The 16,769-nt window shown below is 42.0% G+C and overlaps 1 protein-coding gene across 7 annotated transcripts; it reads left to right on the top strand.

The window, feature by feature from the left end:
- The first annotated feature begins 1,683 nt into the window (after positions 1-1,683).
- HMGXB4 (HMG-box containing 4) lies at positions 1,684-16,714 on the top strand. 7 transcript variants are annotated; one of them, XR_010831537.1, is made up of 12 exons: positions 1,684-1,827; positions 3,605-3,710; positions 4,359-4,471; positions 5,810-5,885; positions 6,885-8,077; positions 9,312-9,393; positions 9,885-9,949; positions 10,237-10,342; positions 10,886-11,055; positions 12,270-12,392; positions 14,383-14,511; positions 16,193-16,714. XR_010831537.1 is itself a non-coding variant. In XM_066996829.1 (11 exons), exons 2-11 carry the CDS (start codon positions 3,680-3,682, stop codon positions 16,196-16,198), a joined length of 1,965 nt encoding a protein of 654 aa, XP_066852930.1. In that variant the 5' UTR covers positions 1,684-1,827; positions 3,605-3,679; the 3' UTR covers positions 16,199-16,714. The 7 variants fall into 7 exon arrangements, 5 of the variants coding, with proteins under 5 accessions (XP_066852930.1, XP_047904226.2, XP_066852928.1 ...); XR_007158344.2 differs by having other exon boundaries at positions 14,383-15,499; XM_066996829.1 differs by lacking the exon at positions 14,383-14,511.
- Positions 16,715-16,769: the final 55 nt, after the last annotated feature.

Raw genomic sequence — 16,769 nt, 5'->3', positions numbered from 1 at the left:
TCGCCTGCAAATTCATTCTCTCTGCTCTACATGCAGTCACTATCACATTCTAATATCCCTGAAACATCCAGCGCTGAAAACATTAAGCTGCAGGGGAGCTTGAATCCTTTCTCATTCTAGGGTGCAGAATATTAAACATACCTTCCCTACACATTTACTAGCTATCACTATCAAATACTTGCCATCATCAAACACCAGGGTAATTTAGGCTTTTGATTTTCAAAGCGATCTCTATCTCTGCTCCTCCAGGCTTCACCTAGCCTCTCCCAGCCATACTAATGCCATTTTGATTTGCTGTCATTCTGTGTCCACCTAACCTGTAGGCTGTCAGGTCATAAATTTGAGAGGCACTTATCCACTGATGAAGAGCGTAGCTCCTCCTTGGGTTACGGGCTGGAGGGCAAGGAGTGATTTCAGAGAGTTTGACCAGCAGCAGGCATGCACGTACATGCATGACAACGTCTGAACAGGTCTTAATGCTTATCCTAAGAGCTGGTGAGTTTTACTCTGTTGTGTTACAGCTGCTGCACTTGCAGCATTGATCTGTGTGCACTGCAGTTGGGTAACTGAGGGGCTGTACCCCTCACTTTGGATCACACTATATATTCATGCAGTGTAACAGTCATAAGCTTCTCTCCTCTTCCAATTCCTTTATGTCCTACTATAATGCAAATAATAATTGTCATCATTATGCACTTGTTAGGACACAAAGTCACTGGCAAGACCAGAGGGTGAATGTGCAAGAGCTGGGGAACTGGCATGCCTGCGATGGGGCAGGTTTAACCTCAGGCATGGCTGGGAATTGTAGTCTGCAGGCAGCATATGAAGGATAGCAGCCTCTGACAAAGAGTTATGTGAGTGCCTGCTGGCATCTAAATAAAAAGAAGACTCCTGCATCAGTTGAGATGATGGTCTTTAAGAGTCAGTTGAGGTTTGTTGAACGGGGACCTCTGGAGTGGTCAGAGAGCAGAAAGGTTATTTCTCGAGCATTTTTACCTCTCTCTTGAATCCCTTCCGGGGATGAACAAGGAATGAGCTCTTCAGAAGAAGCTGAGGGTAGCTTGCTTTGGCCCTGCCTGCCTGCCACCCTTGGTCAAGTGATTAGGAGGGTGTGACAGCAGCATGATGCCTGCTCCGGCAGGAGCCCTGAGCACGCTGCTCAGACACGCTTATCTCAGCGCAGCTGGTGGTCCCGACTCCATCTGCACCTCTGAAGCACATCGAGCCGATTCCTCCGGCGATCAGATAGGCTTGGAGGAGATGTGCCCGTTCACGTGCGTGCATGACTAATCACACAGAAGCTCTCTCAATAACAGCATTTCACTCTTTACTATTGATCCCACGGTAGCAGGCACAGCCACCCAAAAACCTAACCCCTGCTGGAAGCACAGCCAGCTCCCAGACTCTGTAAGGACGTGGTGATGAGAGAGGGGCTGTTGCGTCGTGACAGCACAAGCACATGCACAGTGAGGAAGCTGCCTCGAAGGCAGGGGTAAGACGGGCACCTGCTCCTCACCAGGCACCCACCGGGTGCCAGTGGCTGTGGCAGTCAGGCTTCGTCTGCCTGAAGGGAATATTGCAGGCAACCCCTGAGCACAACATGGCGCCCCATCCTCCCCGCCCATCGACGCTCTCGGCGCTCCCCCCCCCCCCCCCCCGCCTTCTCCTCCCCGTCGGAGGCGCTCGGCGCTCGGCCCTTGTCTCCTTCCCCAAGATGGCGGCGGCGGAGGGCGGCGAGGCGGGAAGCGGCGGCGCGGAGTGAGGCGGCCGCAGCGCCTCCCCCCCGTCCCCTGCCCCCGGGGCCGCGTCAGGCCGGGGCCCGCACGGGTGAGAGCGGGGTGCATTAGGAGGAGCGGGGCGGCCGAAGGCGGCGGGGAGGCCCCGGAGAGCGGCCCGGCTGCACGGTGGGGCGGCGGAGGGGTCGATGGCGGGGTTTGCCCCCCCCCCCCTCCGGCCGCCCGTGTGTCTCCTGCGGGTCGTGAGGGCATCGCGATGAGGAGAGAGTCGCGACAGGGCTGTGGAGGAACCTGGGAGTGCCGTGGGGGGTGCGGGGGGGCTTGGTCCCGCAGCCGTGGGCGGTGAGGAGGGGGCACACGTTTATAAATAAAGCTTATTTTCCTCAAATCATCCGTTCGTGAGGGACTGTCAGCGGCTTTGTGGTGCTGAGCAGTGCCTACAGCAGGCCCCAGAGCTGAGCACCATGCGGTAGCATCGCCTGTGTTCCCGCTGAACTTCACCAGGCAACAGGGAGCTGAATGTCATGAGGTGTTTGCAGGATCTCACTCAAGATTGTAAGCCCACAAGTGGCAAGATTTCTTTCAATAGTTGCTTTCTTTTGATTTTTTTTACAGTAAAGAGCAGCACTGTTGCGCATGTACATAAATTCTGCCTACAAATCAATGTGCTTGCCACACACAATGTATAGTAGTCTGAATACTGACTTAAAACATTTTGTGGTGGATGGCTTCCCAAAACCTGAAGAATTCACTTGTATTCTTATGAATTTCAACAGAAACATCTCTGTATTTGTCAGCTTGAATTAGTCGTGAGTTTGTGCTTTCACTTAGGTAACCACCATAAGATGAATGCATTGTACTTTCTCAAGCAATTATTTATTAAATTGATGTAAATGCAGAGACATAGCATAAGTTTCCTGCTCTCTAGCTATTCAAATGTAACTTAAATGTGGCGGGATTACTGTGAGAGCTAGAAAGAACGAACTTCATGATCTTCGTGGTTGAACCTTCACGTGTGCGTGCGCACACATACACAACAACCACACAAAATCAGTCGGGTGCAGTTGCTTTAATCACTTATGAGAGGTCGTCTTTTTCGTGCTAACCAGTTCACTGCCTGAAAAACAAAAGCAGTTTACTCAGAGGAGTGCAGCTATTCCATACCTATTCCTGCATGCTAGCAACTGTGGAATAGACTCAAACGAGACCTGAAATTTGGGAGCTTGCAGGAGCTTGGATGATGCAGAAGTCCTAGCAGAAAGGAGCGCTTTCCTCCGTTTCCTTTCCCAGGCTGACATTCAGAATGGCTGCAGCGGTAGTGTCAGGAAACACGTCAGAACGGTGTATGCCTTCATTACAAGATGTGCAACCCTTTAGTTCAAAAGATTTGAAATAATTCTTATATAGCACAGTGATTCCTGCCTGGTTTCATCTTTTTCCTTCGCTTCATCTGAGATTCAAGGGTTTGGTACTTCTTTTTAAGTATCCCACTGTTTGCTACAGTGGTTTCTGATGAAATGAGTCTTTAACACAAGTTCGGATACAGTTTTGTTCGTCATGAAAATCAAACAGCTATATTCTCACCCTCTTTCCATTTTTATGAATAAATTATTTTAATGATGCGGAGATTTTACAGTGTATAGGTGGTCTTGTTATATCTTTAAAAACAACAAGCAAAAAAAAATCTCCAACTTAATTAAAAAAAAAAAATCTGTCAAACCCAAAGAGTGAGTATCAGCTGAGAGGAGATAGACTTCTTTCCTTTCCCACTGTCTTCCAGAGAATCTTCTTTTGTTTCACAGGAAGTTTCCGATTTTACATTGTGGTTCTTCTTTATGGGAGGGTTATTTTCATTCTCTGTTTCTCAGACCTTTTCTTTTAGATGGGAACGGGGGAAGGAGCCCAGACGTGGCAACACATTCTCAGGCTCCTGCAGGACCGCCATGGCTTATGATGACTCCAAGAAGAAAGAAGGTATGACTGCTTCATAATCTCGGAGGGAGTAGCCAAAAAAAGGGTGCCCTCTACAGCCCTTGTCAGGCCATGGTGTCAGAGAGTGGGAAAGGAAGCTAATCTCCCATGGACCATTGAAGGGTATTGGACCTTAAATTTAATCTGTTCAAGATTTTGCAGGTTCCCAAGCCCTTGACTTCCAGATGCACAGTACTGGGATTAGAGAAACAGGTGGTATTTCCTAATGCAACCACCATGACTGGGAACTCTGCCACTGCAGCCTTTCTTCTCCCTGCTAGGTCAGTGTGAAATGGGAGACCAGGGGGACCTGAAGATCTTAGAGGCCTTTTCCAACCTAAGCAATTCTAAGATTCTATACAGTAAGTGATGATAACATTTCTAAGTCCAGTTAGGACTTTAGGAAGAAATCAACAAGGATTAGAAACGGTATCTAGAGAATTCATGTTATAGCATTAGAGCACTGAGCCCTGTCCCTGCAGTCAGAGGTTACATAATGTTATCTTTCAGTCCCCAGTGCTTTTCGGGTTTTGTGCATCACTCCATGCCAATGTCCACTCCTGTCTTATTTGGTGCATAGTCAATGTGCCTATTGTTCCTTAATGTAGTATTTCATTTCTTCATTTTTTTCCTCTTTCACATAAATTTTAGAGTTCCTAGAGAGTGACCGAAGTGATGTGGAGCTGGCTACGGTCAGGACACAGCGAGAGAAAAAACGGTCTTACAGGGATCAGCTGCAAGAGGAGGAGAGAATAGCAACACAGGTCAGGAAGCCTTCAGAGAAAAAGTATAAGGTGTAAGAAAGTGTGTAAAGCTTAAGATAAAATGGGATGGAATGTTTCAGTGTTCTTTGGTATATAAAAATGCCTGTAGAAAACAGCAAGTACAGGTAATCATGTCCTGAATTGTTCAAAAGCTTTGTTAGGGAAATGGAGGGTGTTAGTCCCAATTTCAACCAATTCTGATTTTTCTGGCCTCAGAAAATAGGGTAGTAGGATCTCATCCTAGCCTTAGTATGCAACGGTGTAAGTGCTGAGATAGCATAACTGACTTTTTACACAAAGAAATGGGATTTTTAGAATTTATAGTTGCATTGATAGCCAGCAAAGAATGAATAAAATGTTAACTGATGCACTGTTGTCTTCCCAATTCAGCATACAGCCTGAAACAATAGCTCTTGAGAGGTGTGAACTTGCCCTGTTTGTCTCCTTGGGGCCTTAACTCTGAAATCATGTTGCAACAACTTCATAACTTTCTTCTTTGAGCTAAAATTTCTGCTGTTAGCTCAGAGGTGACCATCTTGTGATTGGTTTTAGTTTTTTAAAATCTGCAAAGGAAGTTCAAGTTTAAAATGGAAATCTTCTGCCATGTAGATGGAATTCTACAGAGGAGCTTCATTTTTAGACCGTAAAGCAGTCGAGAAACAAATAATAATAATGGGGTGTCAAGAGTTAGTTTGGTCAGTTTTCTGGCCCATCATTTTAATTGTCATTTCTCTGTTCCTTCTTTCACTTCTTTTATCTTCTTCAGCACATTAAATATGAATTGCTTCAAGGCTTGACAGCCTATGCATGCTTAGTTATTCCTTAGCTTTATTAAGAGGTAGTTGTCGGTCTTCTATCAACCTATCAGCTGATGTCCGAGTACTGGCTTTCATTGGCCATTTCTTAACACTTTCAAGAGTGCTTTTTCAAGTTTTCTTGTGTAGTGCTCCTCTCACTGGAGGGGAACTCCTTGTAGAGATTTGTCTTTGAATTTCCTTATAGTCCTGTTGTGCTGCAGCGTCCACAGAAAGCTTGATGCCAGTTAGTCGTCTGATGTGCTGAAACCAATTCTGACTGTTTTTTGTATTCTCCCACCTATCCATACCCTGCTTTTTGTCTCTTACCTTAAATCTACATTGTGGACTATGGGAACAGACTATATTTCCTTTGCTGGTTTAGCTCCTAGAATGAGAATCCTGGTTCACACCTATCCTTGGCATCGCAGTAGTACAAATGTCTCTTGATATCTCCCAGAAATTATAATCTATGTGACCAGTCCATGTGAACCTCAAATTATTTCCCTGTTGTTTATCAGCAACTTTTTTGTTCTTATTCTAGGACAGTGAGCTCTTTCCAGGCACAGAACCTCACAAAAAGAAGAAGAAGCACTCCTCCGATGAGTACGGCTCCAGAGGTAAGATGGCAGTCAGGCAGCGGAAGGGGCTGGCAGATCATGACTTTGAGGAAAAGATGCTGTTAAACCAATGTCATCAAACTTTGTGGTTAGCACTTTACGGGGGAGAATTCCTTGTCCTAAGACAGATTGATGTAATCAGAAACCTGGTTCTGATCAGGTTTCTGCTGCACCAGGCAGCAAAAGACTAGGGAATGATGTTTTCGAAGTCTTGTGTAAAAGTTACTGTTGTTAAGGCAGGGATCTTCCATGTCCCTTCTCATTGACAAGTTTGTTTTCTAACCCATGCCTTCCCTTTTTGCGTTTGCATTCTTTTTTTGCTTATTATATTATGAGCTGTAATTTTATTTGCAGATAATACTAATTAGTTTCTGTAAATTTATAAAAGCAGAATATGTCAGGTTACACAATGAATGCTTTTGGGTTCAGTTTAAATACAGAAATATTGTTCTCACAATGAAAAACCTGGCTAGGAAATAACAATTCAGCTCATAAAAGCTTAACAGCAGGTTTAAGATTTATTTTTGTCCCGATTCCAAAAGAAGCCACATCTTTGGCATATCTTTATAAACTGAAATTTTGTTAAAAATCTGTTTTTAGAATGAAAAAGCTCATGTTCTCAATTCATTGGTCTCAGCTAAAAGTGATGTGACAACCTTGCACTTGAGATATAATATTTCAGGTTCAGTAAGATGTATTTTCATCAAAATATGCTGGTTTATGATAGAATACAAAGTTTGATGAAACTTCAAGAACTTTCCCACTCTGTCTTTCTGCATTAAATATTTTGATCAGCTCTGGTGTTACAACTCCCAATTCATATCCATGAGGACACGCTGAGCTGCCTGCAAATTTCAGAGACTTTCTTTTTGAGACAGGATGCAGATCGGTTAGCTGTAATAACAAGTTTTGCAAGGTTCCCACTTCGTTTCTTTTGACTAGCGTAGTAATGTCTTTAAGGGAATCATCTTGATGAACATTTCTCTTGACTTTTTCCAGATCTTTCATCTTTGGATCCACCATCAAAGAAGAAGAAAAAAGCAGTTTCAAGCCCATCCTCAGCTGATAAAAACATGGATGTACTCAAGGCTATCACCTCGCCTTTGGCCACAAGCTCCAAGTCTTCAAAGAAGACATCCGAAAAATCATCTTATTCTTCCTCTGGCCATTCTGAAAGCAGAAAGGAGCACCACAAGAAGAAATTGAGTGGAAGCAGTGGGGAGCACTCAGTGGATGATGGCAGCTACCACAAAACTAAAAAAATGAAACCTCTCTATGTGAACACAGAGACCCTTACTCTTCGTGAACCTGATGGCTTGAAGATGAAGCTTATCCTTTCACCAAAAGAGAAAAGTAGTGCTGCAGATGATGATTCTTTCTCCTACTCTTCAGCACCAGCAGCTGCAAAGAAATCTTCCAAAAAATCATCTCGAGATGAGCAGGGCTCATTCCATCTGGGTCATGAAGTGCAGAGCTTCCAGAAGTCATCCCGGAAGAAGCACAAACCTCCTCCAGACCCACATCCCCCTTCTGAGAGTTTTGGTGCCGACACATCCGTGTTTTCGGAAGGCCATGGGAGTGAGTATGAGACTTCGGGTGTGGAGGCACCACCAGAATCTGGTTCCTCTTCTGGTGGGGAGTTGGAGGCTGGAGAGCTAGTGATAGATGATTCCTACCGGGAGATCAAGAAGAAGAAGAAGTCAAAAAAAAGTAAGAAAAAAAAAGACAAGGAGAAGCACAGAGAGAAGAAGCATTCTAAATCTAAAAAGAGTTCTGGGCACTCTTCTGTGGCAGTAGCAGAAGTAACAGTGTCACCACCACCTCCTTCCGGTACTCCCTATGTTCTTCCTCCACCTCATCCTACTATTTATCACTCAGATGGACAAAGTGAGAGGAGGAGGAAGAAGGAAGAAAAGGAGAAGGAAAAAGCTGAAAAATGGGAAAAGGAAAGAGAAAAGGAAAAGGAACGAGAAAAGGAAAAGGAAAGAGAAAGAGAAAAGGAAAAGGAACAAGAAAAGGAAAGAGAAAGAGAAAAGGAAAGAGAAAAGGAACGGGAAAAGGAAAGAGAAAAGGAACGGGAAAAGGAAAAGGAAAGAGAAAAGGAACGGGAAAAGGAAAAGGAACGAGAAAAAGAAAGAGAAAGAGAAAGAGAAAAGGAAAAGGACCGAGAAAGGGAAAGAGAAAGGGAAAAAGTAAGGAAAAATTGAAGGGGAAATTGAAATTGGGCGATGGGTAATGGTGAATTACACACTTCATTCCAAAAACTTGTTAAATTGAAGCATAATTAATAGCAGCATTGATGGTTTCGTTGCAGCATGTTTGGCAAAAGTATTTCAGCTACTGTGATTTCTGTTCGTAGCAAAAGAAATATAAACCATTGGGGTTTTTTTGTGACACAGGCAGTCTTTAGCCAGTAAAGGTCCTTTGAAAAGATTATACTTAATCTGCTCGGTACAGACCGTGCCACAACTACATTGTTTTCTAAGGTAACTGGTTCTAACTATTACCAGGTAGAATTTCAGTCTTGTCTGGGAGTCATCTAGTCCATCATCACGGTTCCTGTAAAAAAGGAATTGAACTCCTTAACTTGGAAGAGTGAAGTTATTCATCCATTTATTCCTGTATTAAGATAAAGATCTAATTCTTATAGACTACCACATTCGCACTTTCATCCTGTACTCATAAATTCAGGTTTCCATGGTTAATGCTCTGAAGTGCAGGTAGGAAAAATTGTAGCTGGAGTGTGTCTGAGATTTCCAGATAACATAATTATAGCTATGTAAGTGTATAATAGGGTAAAACGGTTTCTGCCAGATAGACAAGAGTTGCTTTGTAACAGGAAATGGGTGGCCATAGCCCAGATTTGCTCAGCTCTCACTGTGTCCTGTGTGGTAAGTTTTCTCTGATCGCAGTCTGGAAGTTGCTTGTGCCTCTGCTATCTTAAACGGTTTGTTTTCCTGCAAATATGAAGTGATCTGTAAGGATGCAAGGAATAGAACAAAACATAGATATAAGAGAACAAAAACTGAACTGTTCTGACAGATCCATGGTAGGTACTGTGAATAGTATGACAGGGTTTTTTTGTTATTTTGATCAATTTTAAGTTCTAAAACTGAGATGTATGAACAGCATTAAACGTTGATCGTGGATTTAGAATAGCAAAGGTGGTGATTTATGGATGGATTGTATTGATAGAGTTGTTGCAAGATAAGCTTTATGCTAAAACTGATTCTGGCTGGTTCTTGTGCTTTCGTACCCACTAAATTCAGCCAGTAAATGTATGTAACGCATGTAAAACTGCCATTTTACCTTCTTGATCTAAGTACAGTATCTTTCTTTAAGTCCGATAAAAGCAGAATTACTAATGAAATTGAGTAGGTCCCTTAATAACTAAAAACGTTTGTTTCCTTTTCTTCTTCTGACTAGCCAAAGAAGAAAAACATGTCTGCCTATCAAGTGTTCTGTAAGGAGTATCGTACAAATATTGTGTCTGAGCACCCTAGGATAGGTGAGAAAATAATCTAGCCTTCTCTATTCTTGATTATAAATCAGTCTGATTAATTAACAGGACATACCTTCTCTGTATGATATCAACCTCTTAATTTTTGAGGTAGCAAAAGGACAGAAATGGATTTCATGATTTGCTTTCGCCGTATATTAACCAAGCTGTGAATCTGGATTAAGGAACTGCCTACTCTTCCTTTCTTTTACTTAAAGAGTCTTTGTTGTGTCATTTTTCAGCATGTGTGGTCTTATGGTGTTACATTCCCTGTATCAGGCTGTGGGGTTTTGTTTGTTTGTTTGTTTTTTTCTTCATTTTAGACAGTAAGGAAAAACCATTTTCTGGACAGTGTGGAGAGTTCCAGTGGTGGTTGCTTTCTAAATGTGTATGTGTAGGCCAGTTTTTCACACTGTTGACGTTCACATAAATTTCCTATGTTCTCACCACAACTTTATTATTTAATTTATTTGAAACATTTTTATTTCTCTTCCTATCAGATTTTGGAGACCTAAGTAAAAAGCTGGCAGAAGTGTGGAAGCAGCTCCCTGAGAAGGATAAACTGGTAAGCATGTGTGAGTTTTTTTTTTTTTAATGATTTTTGTAAACTGTGTCCTTAGGTCAAAACATGCTGACAGTAATTACACCATACCTTAAAAAATATTACCTCTGTCCCCAAAGTATGGAAAAGTGTGTTATCTTGCCCTTGTGGTCATAAAAGCATCCATTTTCTTCTCGTGGCATTGCTTCACCACTTAACTATGTAACATCATTTTGCCTCCAGGTCTTGGCGTCAGGTATGAAAATTACCTAATGCTGTAAATCTCTCTTTTCATACCGTGGTAACTGCAGGTCTGGAAACAGAAAGCTCAGTATCTGCAGCACAAGCAGAATAAAGCAGAAGCCACCACTGTGAAGCGAAAGGCATCGTCTTCAGATGGTGCTCCAAAAATAAAAGGTAATTGTTGCACTTCATATGCTCTACTTGTTTTTTTTTTGGAGTGGGGAAGATGGTGTAGACTGGAAAATAATGAACTTCTTGTTTCTCATTCTTACCTGTTTTTTCACAAGTCTTGACATTTAACTCATCGTATTACTCAACAACTGTGTTTCTTCAGGAGCGAGAATGATGTCAGCACTTTTCAAAAAGATTTCCTTGTCTAGTTAGTAAGATGGTATTGGTTTTAGCACTTCAGGGTTTGAAACATAAAGCAAGAAGAGGCAATAGAGAAGTTCTAGTGAGAGTAGCTAGGTGCAAGAGGAAAAAGGGGTTGTTCATGGCTTGGCATCTCTCTTTACCAAATCTGCCAAAGCTACCAGATCGCAGACAGCTGAGGTACATGCTTTGAAGGTAAGTTCTTTCTCTAAATACAACAGGAGAAGATCCACAGGACTATTTAAGCATCTCACATCTTTGAGATTTGAACTTTAGAAAGTAAATAGACTTGAAAGTAAAAGAATGAAAGTGGGTAATACGGAATTTTAATTCATGTATTTACAGCTTCTCCACCAGGAGTGATTTCCCCTCAAAAGAAATCCCCCACCAGCACTGTGGTGTTGCCTTCCTCACCAGCCAAAGCCCCTGAGACAGATCCTATAGATGTAGCTGCACATTTACAATTGCTGGGCGAATCTCTGAGCCTCATTGGACACAGACTGCAGGAAACAGAGGTGAGTCTGTAACCAGCAACGTCTCAGTGATGTCATATAATTTACACATAGGATCGGGAGGTTATTTTGTTTTACTTAACAGTTAGACAATGCTTTTCTACTAGGAAGAGAAATTACAGGTGGTGTGTCATGCTTCTTCGATGCATTGTTGTTTATTTTCAGTGAAATAAAAAGCGTTGTTTCTCAGTAAACAGTAGGCATCAAAGAAGGACAGGTCTTTCACTTGCAGCTCTGTGTCCTTGAAGGCAATTGTCCTTGTCTCAACAAACTAATCTGTTCTTACTATATGTTCACCTTGCATCTGGTATTTTCTTGCTGTCTTTTACAATCTCTGGCCCAGTTACACTCTCAAGCCTTCTAAGAAAACCACCAGAGAAGGCCATTACCAAGATGTTTTTGCATGTCCTGTTGTTTTCTGGTGGTATCATGTTCCCAGTGCTTTAAGTAGTGGCTACTGTTGTTTCAACTTACATGGTAATGTAGAAGATGTAATATTTTCCAGTGTTTTTCTAGTGTTACGCAGTAGTAATTGTACACACACACAGAGTTTAGAACTCAGCTTAGCCTGTAAGCAGAACACGTATTTGGCTCAAATATCAAATATCAGTGAATTTTATGGCTAACATGGTCGGCTCATCCCACTACGCTTGCTTGTTTTATCAGCAAGAAAATTAATGTTATTGCATTTCTGCAGTTTCTGGTATGACCTCATTGAGGTCATTCTTCAGAGGAAAAAAATTCGGAGTAAAAATCTCTCCCTTTACAGAACGACACACAAATACATTCCATTTTTGAAGGTATATTGATAACTAAAGTATTTTTACAGACTTAGTATTTCTTTAGGCTTCCATAATAAAACAACTATTGTCTTTAGGACTCAAGTAATTATCGTAGTAGATGGTATCAAATGGGGCAAGGAAACCATATGGCAAAAATTGTGGAATTAAGTCATATATAAACCAAACAACTTTCTGACCTTTTATTTTGCTCCCTTTGTTTTTCCTACATCAGTATGTTACCTGTTTAATTCTTTTTTTTTTTTTTTGAGCCATCAGTCTTTCTGTGAACTCTGACATAGTTTTGTTACTGTGTAAGTAATGGAAGTGGTCGCTCAGGCATGAGGATACGGCATCTGAGTAAGAATCAATATAGTTGTGAAGGAACTGTATTTTCCAGTAATTGTCCCCATCAATTTTTTCTTTCCTTACTTCCAGGGAATGGTGGCTGTTTCAGGAAGTTTGTCAGTACTTCTGGATTCTATCATCTGTGCTTTGGGCCCATTAGCATGTCTGACCACACAACTACCTGAGTTGAATGGCTGCCCTAAGCAAGTTTTGGTGAGTTCCTTGTGGGTATTTTTATTGTAGCCTTGTTAATTTCAGCAGAGTCCAGATAGTTTTCCGATGAATCAATTTTACGATGCAATTACAATTCCAGTGCAATAAAAAAATTGTCTTGGTCATACATTTTTATAGAGGGATATTTCTTGAAATTCCTTAAGATGTTAATGCTGTAGGGTATTGTACAATGTTGTGGTTTGTTTGATTTTTTTTTCCCAGTAGAAACTGACTTAATATTTGTTCCATTGGTTTGCAGCGTGTGTAGGTCCTGTTTTAGGGACTGAATCGACCCATCTGAATCAAATACAAGCACCTGTACACATACAATTTTTGAAAGTTCTGATTTTCCATTAAAAAAAAAGAAGCAACTTCCAGATGCTCTGTGTTCACACATTGTTTTCTTTTGCAACATAAAAAATAACTTGTGATCTCAGTTAGGATTCCTAATGTGACTGAGTAGGGCCTTTCACATGTGTAACCTCATCCAAGGAAAGGATAGTCCGTGTTTTAAGGAACTAGATAACTACAGGTTCTTTTCCACTTTAAATTATACTAGTTATTGAGCCCTGATTTAGTAAGAGCTTGTGACATCAGTGTGGCATGATGTGGGCATAGATTAATATGGCAGCAGTAGGAAAGGAATCAGAAGTCGCACCTCCAACAGGGGGCGCAAATAGGCAGAGGAGTAGAGGAGCAAAAATGAATAAGTATGTAGTATGCAAACATCAAGAGATTGAAAACCTATCTGAACGAGAGAACAACAAAAATGGGGTATGAATTGGCATGTTTTTATAGGACATCCCAAATATTGATTCATTCTGAGAAATGACTGTTAACAACAGCAGCATATTTGGCAGCTTAGGCTGTGAGCTCCAGCAAACTGGCTGTCTACACAGAAGCTGAGTCAGCGGGGTGTTCCCATCATAAGCCATGGAAAAACATCCTATGCTTTTCTCCTTGCTTGCCAAGTGCATTCAAAGCAAGTGACACCCCTTTTCCACATGACTAATGGTGCCTATCTTGGAAACTTGATCAACTTATTGTTTGTTACAAGGAGCAATGAAGCTTCAGGTGGATTAAGGCACTTAGCATTCACTTCTGAAAACTGGTATCCAGGCTTGATAATAAAGAAACTACTCTGATTTTTACAGTCAGACATGTAAAAACTGGTATTCTAAGACGAGGTAAAGTTGCCAGGGGTCATGTTGCATATAGTATGCAATTTATATTTTCAGTCAGTAGGTGGCATTGTTAAATTTTAAAATCACCGTCGTTAACAGATCCAGCTCCTTTGTTTTCAGCAGTTAAAAGGTATTCCTAAGGCTTTCAGCCATCCAGCCACAGATGTGAAGTTACTGAAATGCTGCATTTGAAGAACATACAGATAGTAAACTGCTGCCTTTTGTTTTCTGATACGCAAAAAAGGACTCCTAGTCTCAGAAGTTTGTTACAAGTAGTAGTGAAAACTGGAAAGCAATTCTTTTTCTCTGACACCCTACTAGTTGGTGTTTTTGAGGGTTTTTCTCTGATATACTGCAGAATTTCTTAAAGGACTTGTGAGTGTAAAGTCAGGCTTAAAGTCAGGGGTTTTTTTGTTGTTTTTACATTCTACAACATTGATTACTTTATGTAAGTCCTTTACCACATCTTCCCAGTGGTTGATGAGATATAGTCCATGTGGCTTCTTTCAAATCCAAAGACAGAGAGTAGGGTTCATTAGGAGGAAGTCACTTGAGGAAAGCCTTGAGCGTTTTCTTTATTTCTAGGTGCTTCCAAATACTGAGGCTACCTTTATGTTTAGTTAAGTTTCCAAAAACCTGAAAATAAGTCTACTAGCCGGGGGGCTAGTGGTGACTAGACAGTTTTGTTGTCTCACAATACAGTAACTTGTAAGACAAATGAATGTGTGTAATACACTGATCTATGTCATTTTTTTAAGGATTTTGAGTCATTACCTGACATTAAAACATTGAATTTCTTTTCCCAGTCAAACACACTAGACAACATCGCCTACATCATGCCTGGACTTTGATGGGAAAAGATCCTGGGATTTACTCAACTTCTGTGTAACTGACCTGTGTACATATGCACTACACCGGCACTCCCAAAGGACTCTGTGTGTAGGGTTTTAAATTTTTTTAACTGTACAGTATACACATAGGATTGTAACTGTCTTATTTTTTGAAAAGTTGTGAAGTTAAGCTGAGAGAACAGATCTTTGCCTGTGGATGAAATGTCATCCAGTCTAGAAGTATTTGTATAAAGAATTCAGAAAGGTTTTGAGATACTAGCCTTAAATTCAGATCCTTTAGTGGGGGAAGCAGCCAGAGAATGGACTTCTCAATATAAAGAAGGACACATCACCATGAGAGTAGTCATAGAAACAACCCAGAGAGGTTGTTGAATCTCCATCCTTGATGATATTCAAATACTGAGTGAGCGGCCTTCTGTAGTTGGACTTTCTTTAGAAGCAGGGGTTGGACAAGACGACCTCCTGATACCCTTTCCAGTGTAAAGTATTCTTATATTCTATGGGCACGTAGAGAAGGTAATGTAGGTTGGACCAAGAAATTGAATTGAACTCTTCACCAGCCCTTTTTTTTTTTTTTTTTAATTTAAAATCCGCTTGAGGGGAAAGCTGGAGAGTTGATCAAAGATGCAGAGAGCTCTCCCTCTTGGTCACATCTTCTAATCCCCCCTCTTTGGTCAGTAATAACTAAAAGTTGTCAGTGTCAGCTTACTGGTCTGGTAGCTGGCATTTGTCATGAAGTTGAAGATGACAGAGAATTTAATCTTTTCTTGTCGACTTGCATCCAAATCATCATTAGCACCGATTTATCAACAGATTTCATTGGCTTGAGAGGATGCACCTCCTGCTGATTTTTCCAGGGCACGGTCAGCCTGTTTTGATGGAGAAGAGAGCTATAGCAGATGGGAAAAACTTGGATCGCTTCTGCCCATCGTGCCCCTGGTTTGTGAACAGACAACCTTGGTTTCTGAGTTTGCTGATCCCCCATCCCTTTCACCAGCAGTATTGAAAGAGCCATGGTGCTGCTGTGAGACGTTGACTAATGACCAATTTGAAGCAGTTGCAGGCGACCAAGGTACCTGTGAGTGGATGGGACTGATCCCCCTTCTTTCTAGCCACATACTTGGTGTTTGGCTTTCCGTTCCTCTAGAAGAGGAGCTGCAGGAGAGCATTTGATTTTCATATAGGCGTTTCTGTGTCTGTATGTATGTGTATGTGGTGTGTTTATCATATGTATTTAACTTTTACCGATATCTGTAACAGATTTTAATTTATCCTGTATATTACTGTGTACATATATATACACACACTTAATTTAAAAGCAAAAATCCCTCCCTCTACCAACGGTGTGTGGAAGATACCAAATCTGCCTCACCACTTCCTGCAGGAATCAGATGTGCGTGCAGTAGTAAGCAGTGGCATTGTATGGGGAAACACCAGAAAGATTTTGTGTCTGTAGAAACTGGTTATCTTGAGAAGCTAGGTAGAACAGATGAAATATAATTTGACTTCAGGATATTCAGCCTTATAGCATAACAAATTTAGAATGACAGAAGAGCATTCATTTTTCCTTCCAATTTGAAGTCTAGATTGCCTTTTTCAGGGCAGTTGAGATTGAACTGACCCTTTTTATGGCTGAGCCCTAGCCTTAAAAAATTAAATTGTCAGGTGTGTGGGAGGATGTTTCTCCCCATTCCTCTTTACCGTATTTTCCCCAGCTGTGCTCGTACAAGGTACTCTGTCTCTTACAGAGCTTTTCTCATTTCAGTGTTAGGCTTTCTCAATCAGTTAGTGGAAGAGGCAGAAGCTTCTCACACCACCATCCACGTTCTCAACCCAAGCCTCAGACCAGAGCATCCGTGTTTTCGTAGTATGTGACTAATCCCAGCGAGCCTGGAGTTGGAGAGGGCCCAGGAGGGAGGCGGTCAGCTCCTGCTTCTCATCCCGGCCACTACCGAAGGATTCTGCTGCAAGACAACCGGCTCTTCCCAGCCCTCGGCAGCTGAGAGCTTTGGGTACAGGGTTAAAACCTGCTCTACGAGGACCAGAAGGAGATCGCCTTCAGCTTTGTCGTCTCTACAGTGGAAAACCTTTCCTCGAAGAGCTCGAAAACCTAACCCGCCCCCCGTCCCGTGTTTGTACGTGAGATTTGTACACTTTGTATCTCGCGCCGTTCCGTACCAGCGGGGAAGATTTGCCCGTGCCTCGCCGCTTTTATACTTTTGTGCTCCCGTTCCCGGCGGCCCCTTTTTGTACCGTTCCGACAATATATTTTTGTTACACACCCGCAGCGCTGCCGTCCCTTTGTGTCTCGCACCGCCCCGGGCACACGGGAGGGGGGGGGG

This window comes from Anser cygnoides, chromosome 1 (genome assembly GCF_040182565.1).
Source record: "Anser cygnoides isolate HZ-2024a breed goose chromosome 1, Taihu_goose_T2T_genome, whole genome shotgun sequence".
NCBI lineage: Eukaryota > Metazoa > Chordata > Aves > Anseriformes > Anatidae > Anser > Anser cygnoides.
Note: the sequence above shows the minus strand (reverse complement) of the source record. Positions and strands in the feature narration are given on the sequence as shown.

Coding starts and splice junctions, on each gene's coding strand:
- HMGXB4 (XM_048048269.2), top strand. CDS start 3,680: ATGGCTTATGATGACTCCAAGAAGAAAGAAG. Junction 9,950..10,236: donor TCCCTGAGAAGGATAAACTG/GTAAGCATGTGT, acceptor TGGTAACTGCAG/GTCTGGAAACAGAAAGCTCA. Junction 10,343..10,885: donor TGGTGCTCCAAAAATAAAAG/GTAATTGTTGCA, acceptor ATGTATTTACAG/CTTCTCCACCAGGAGTGATT.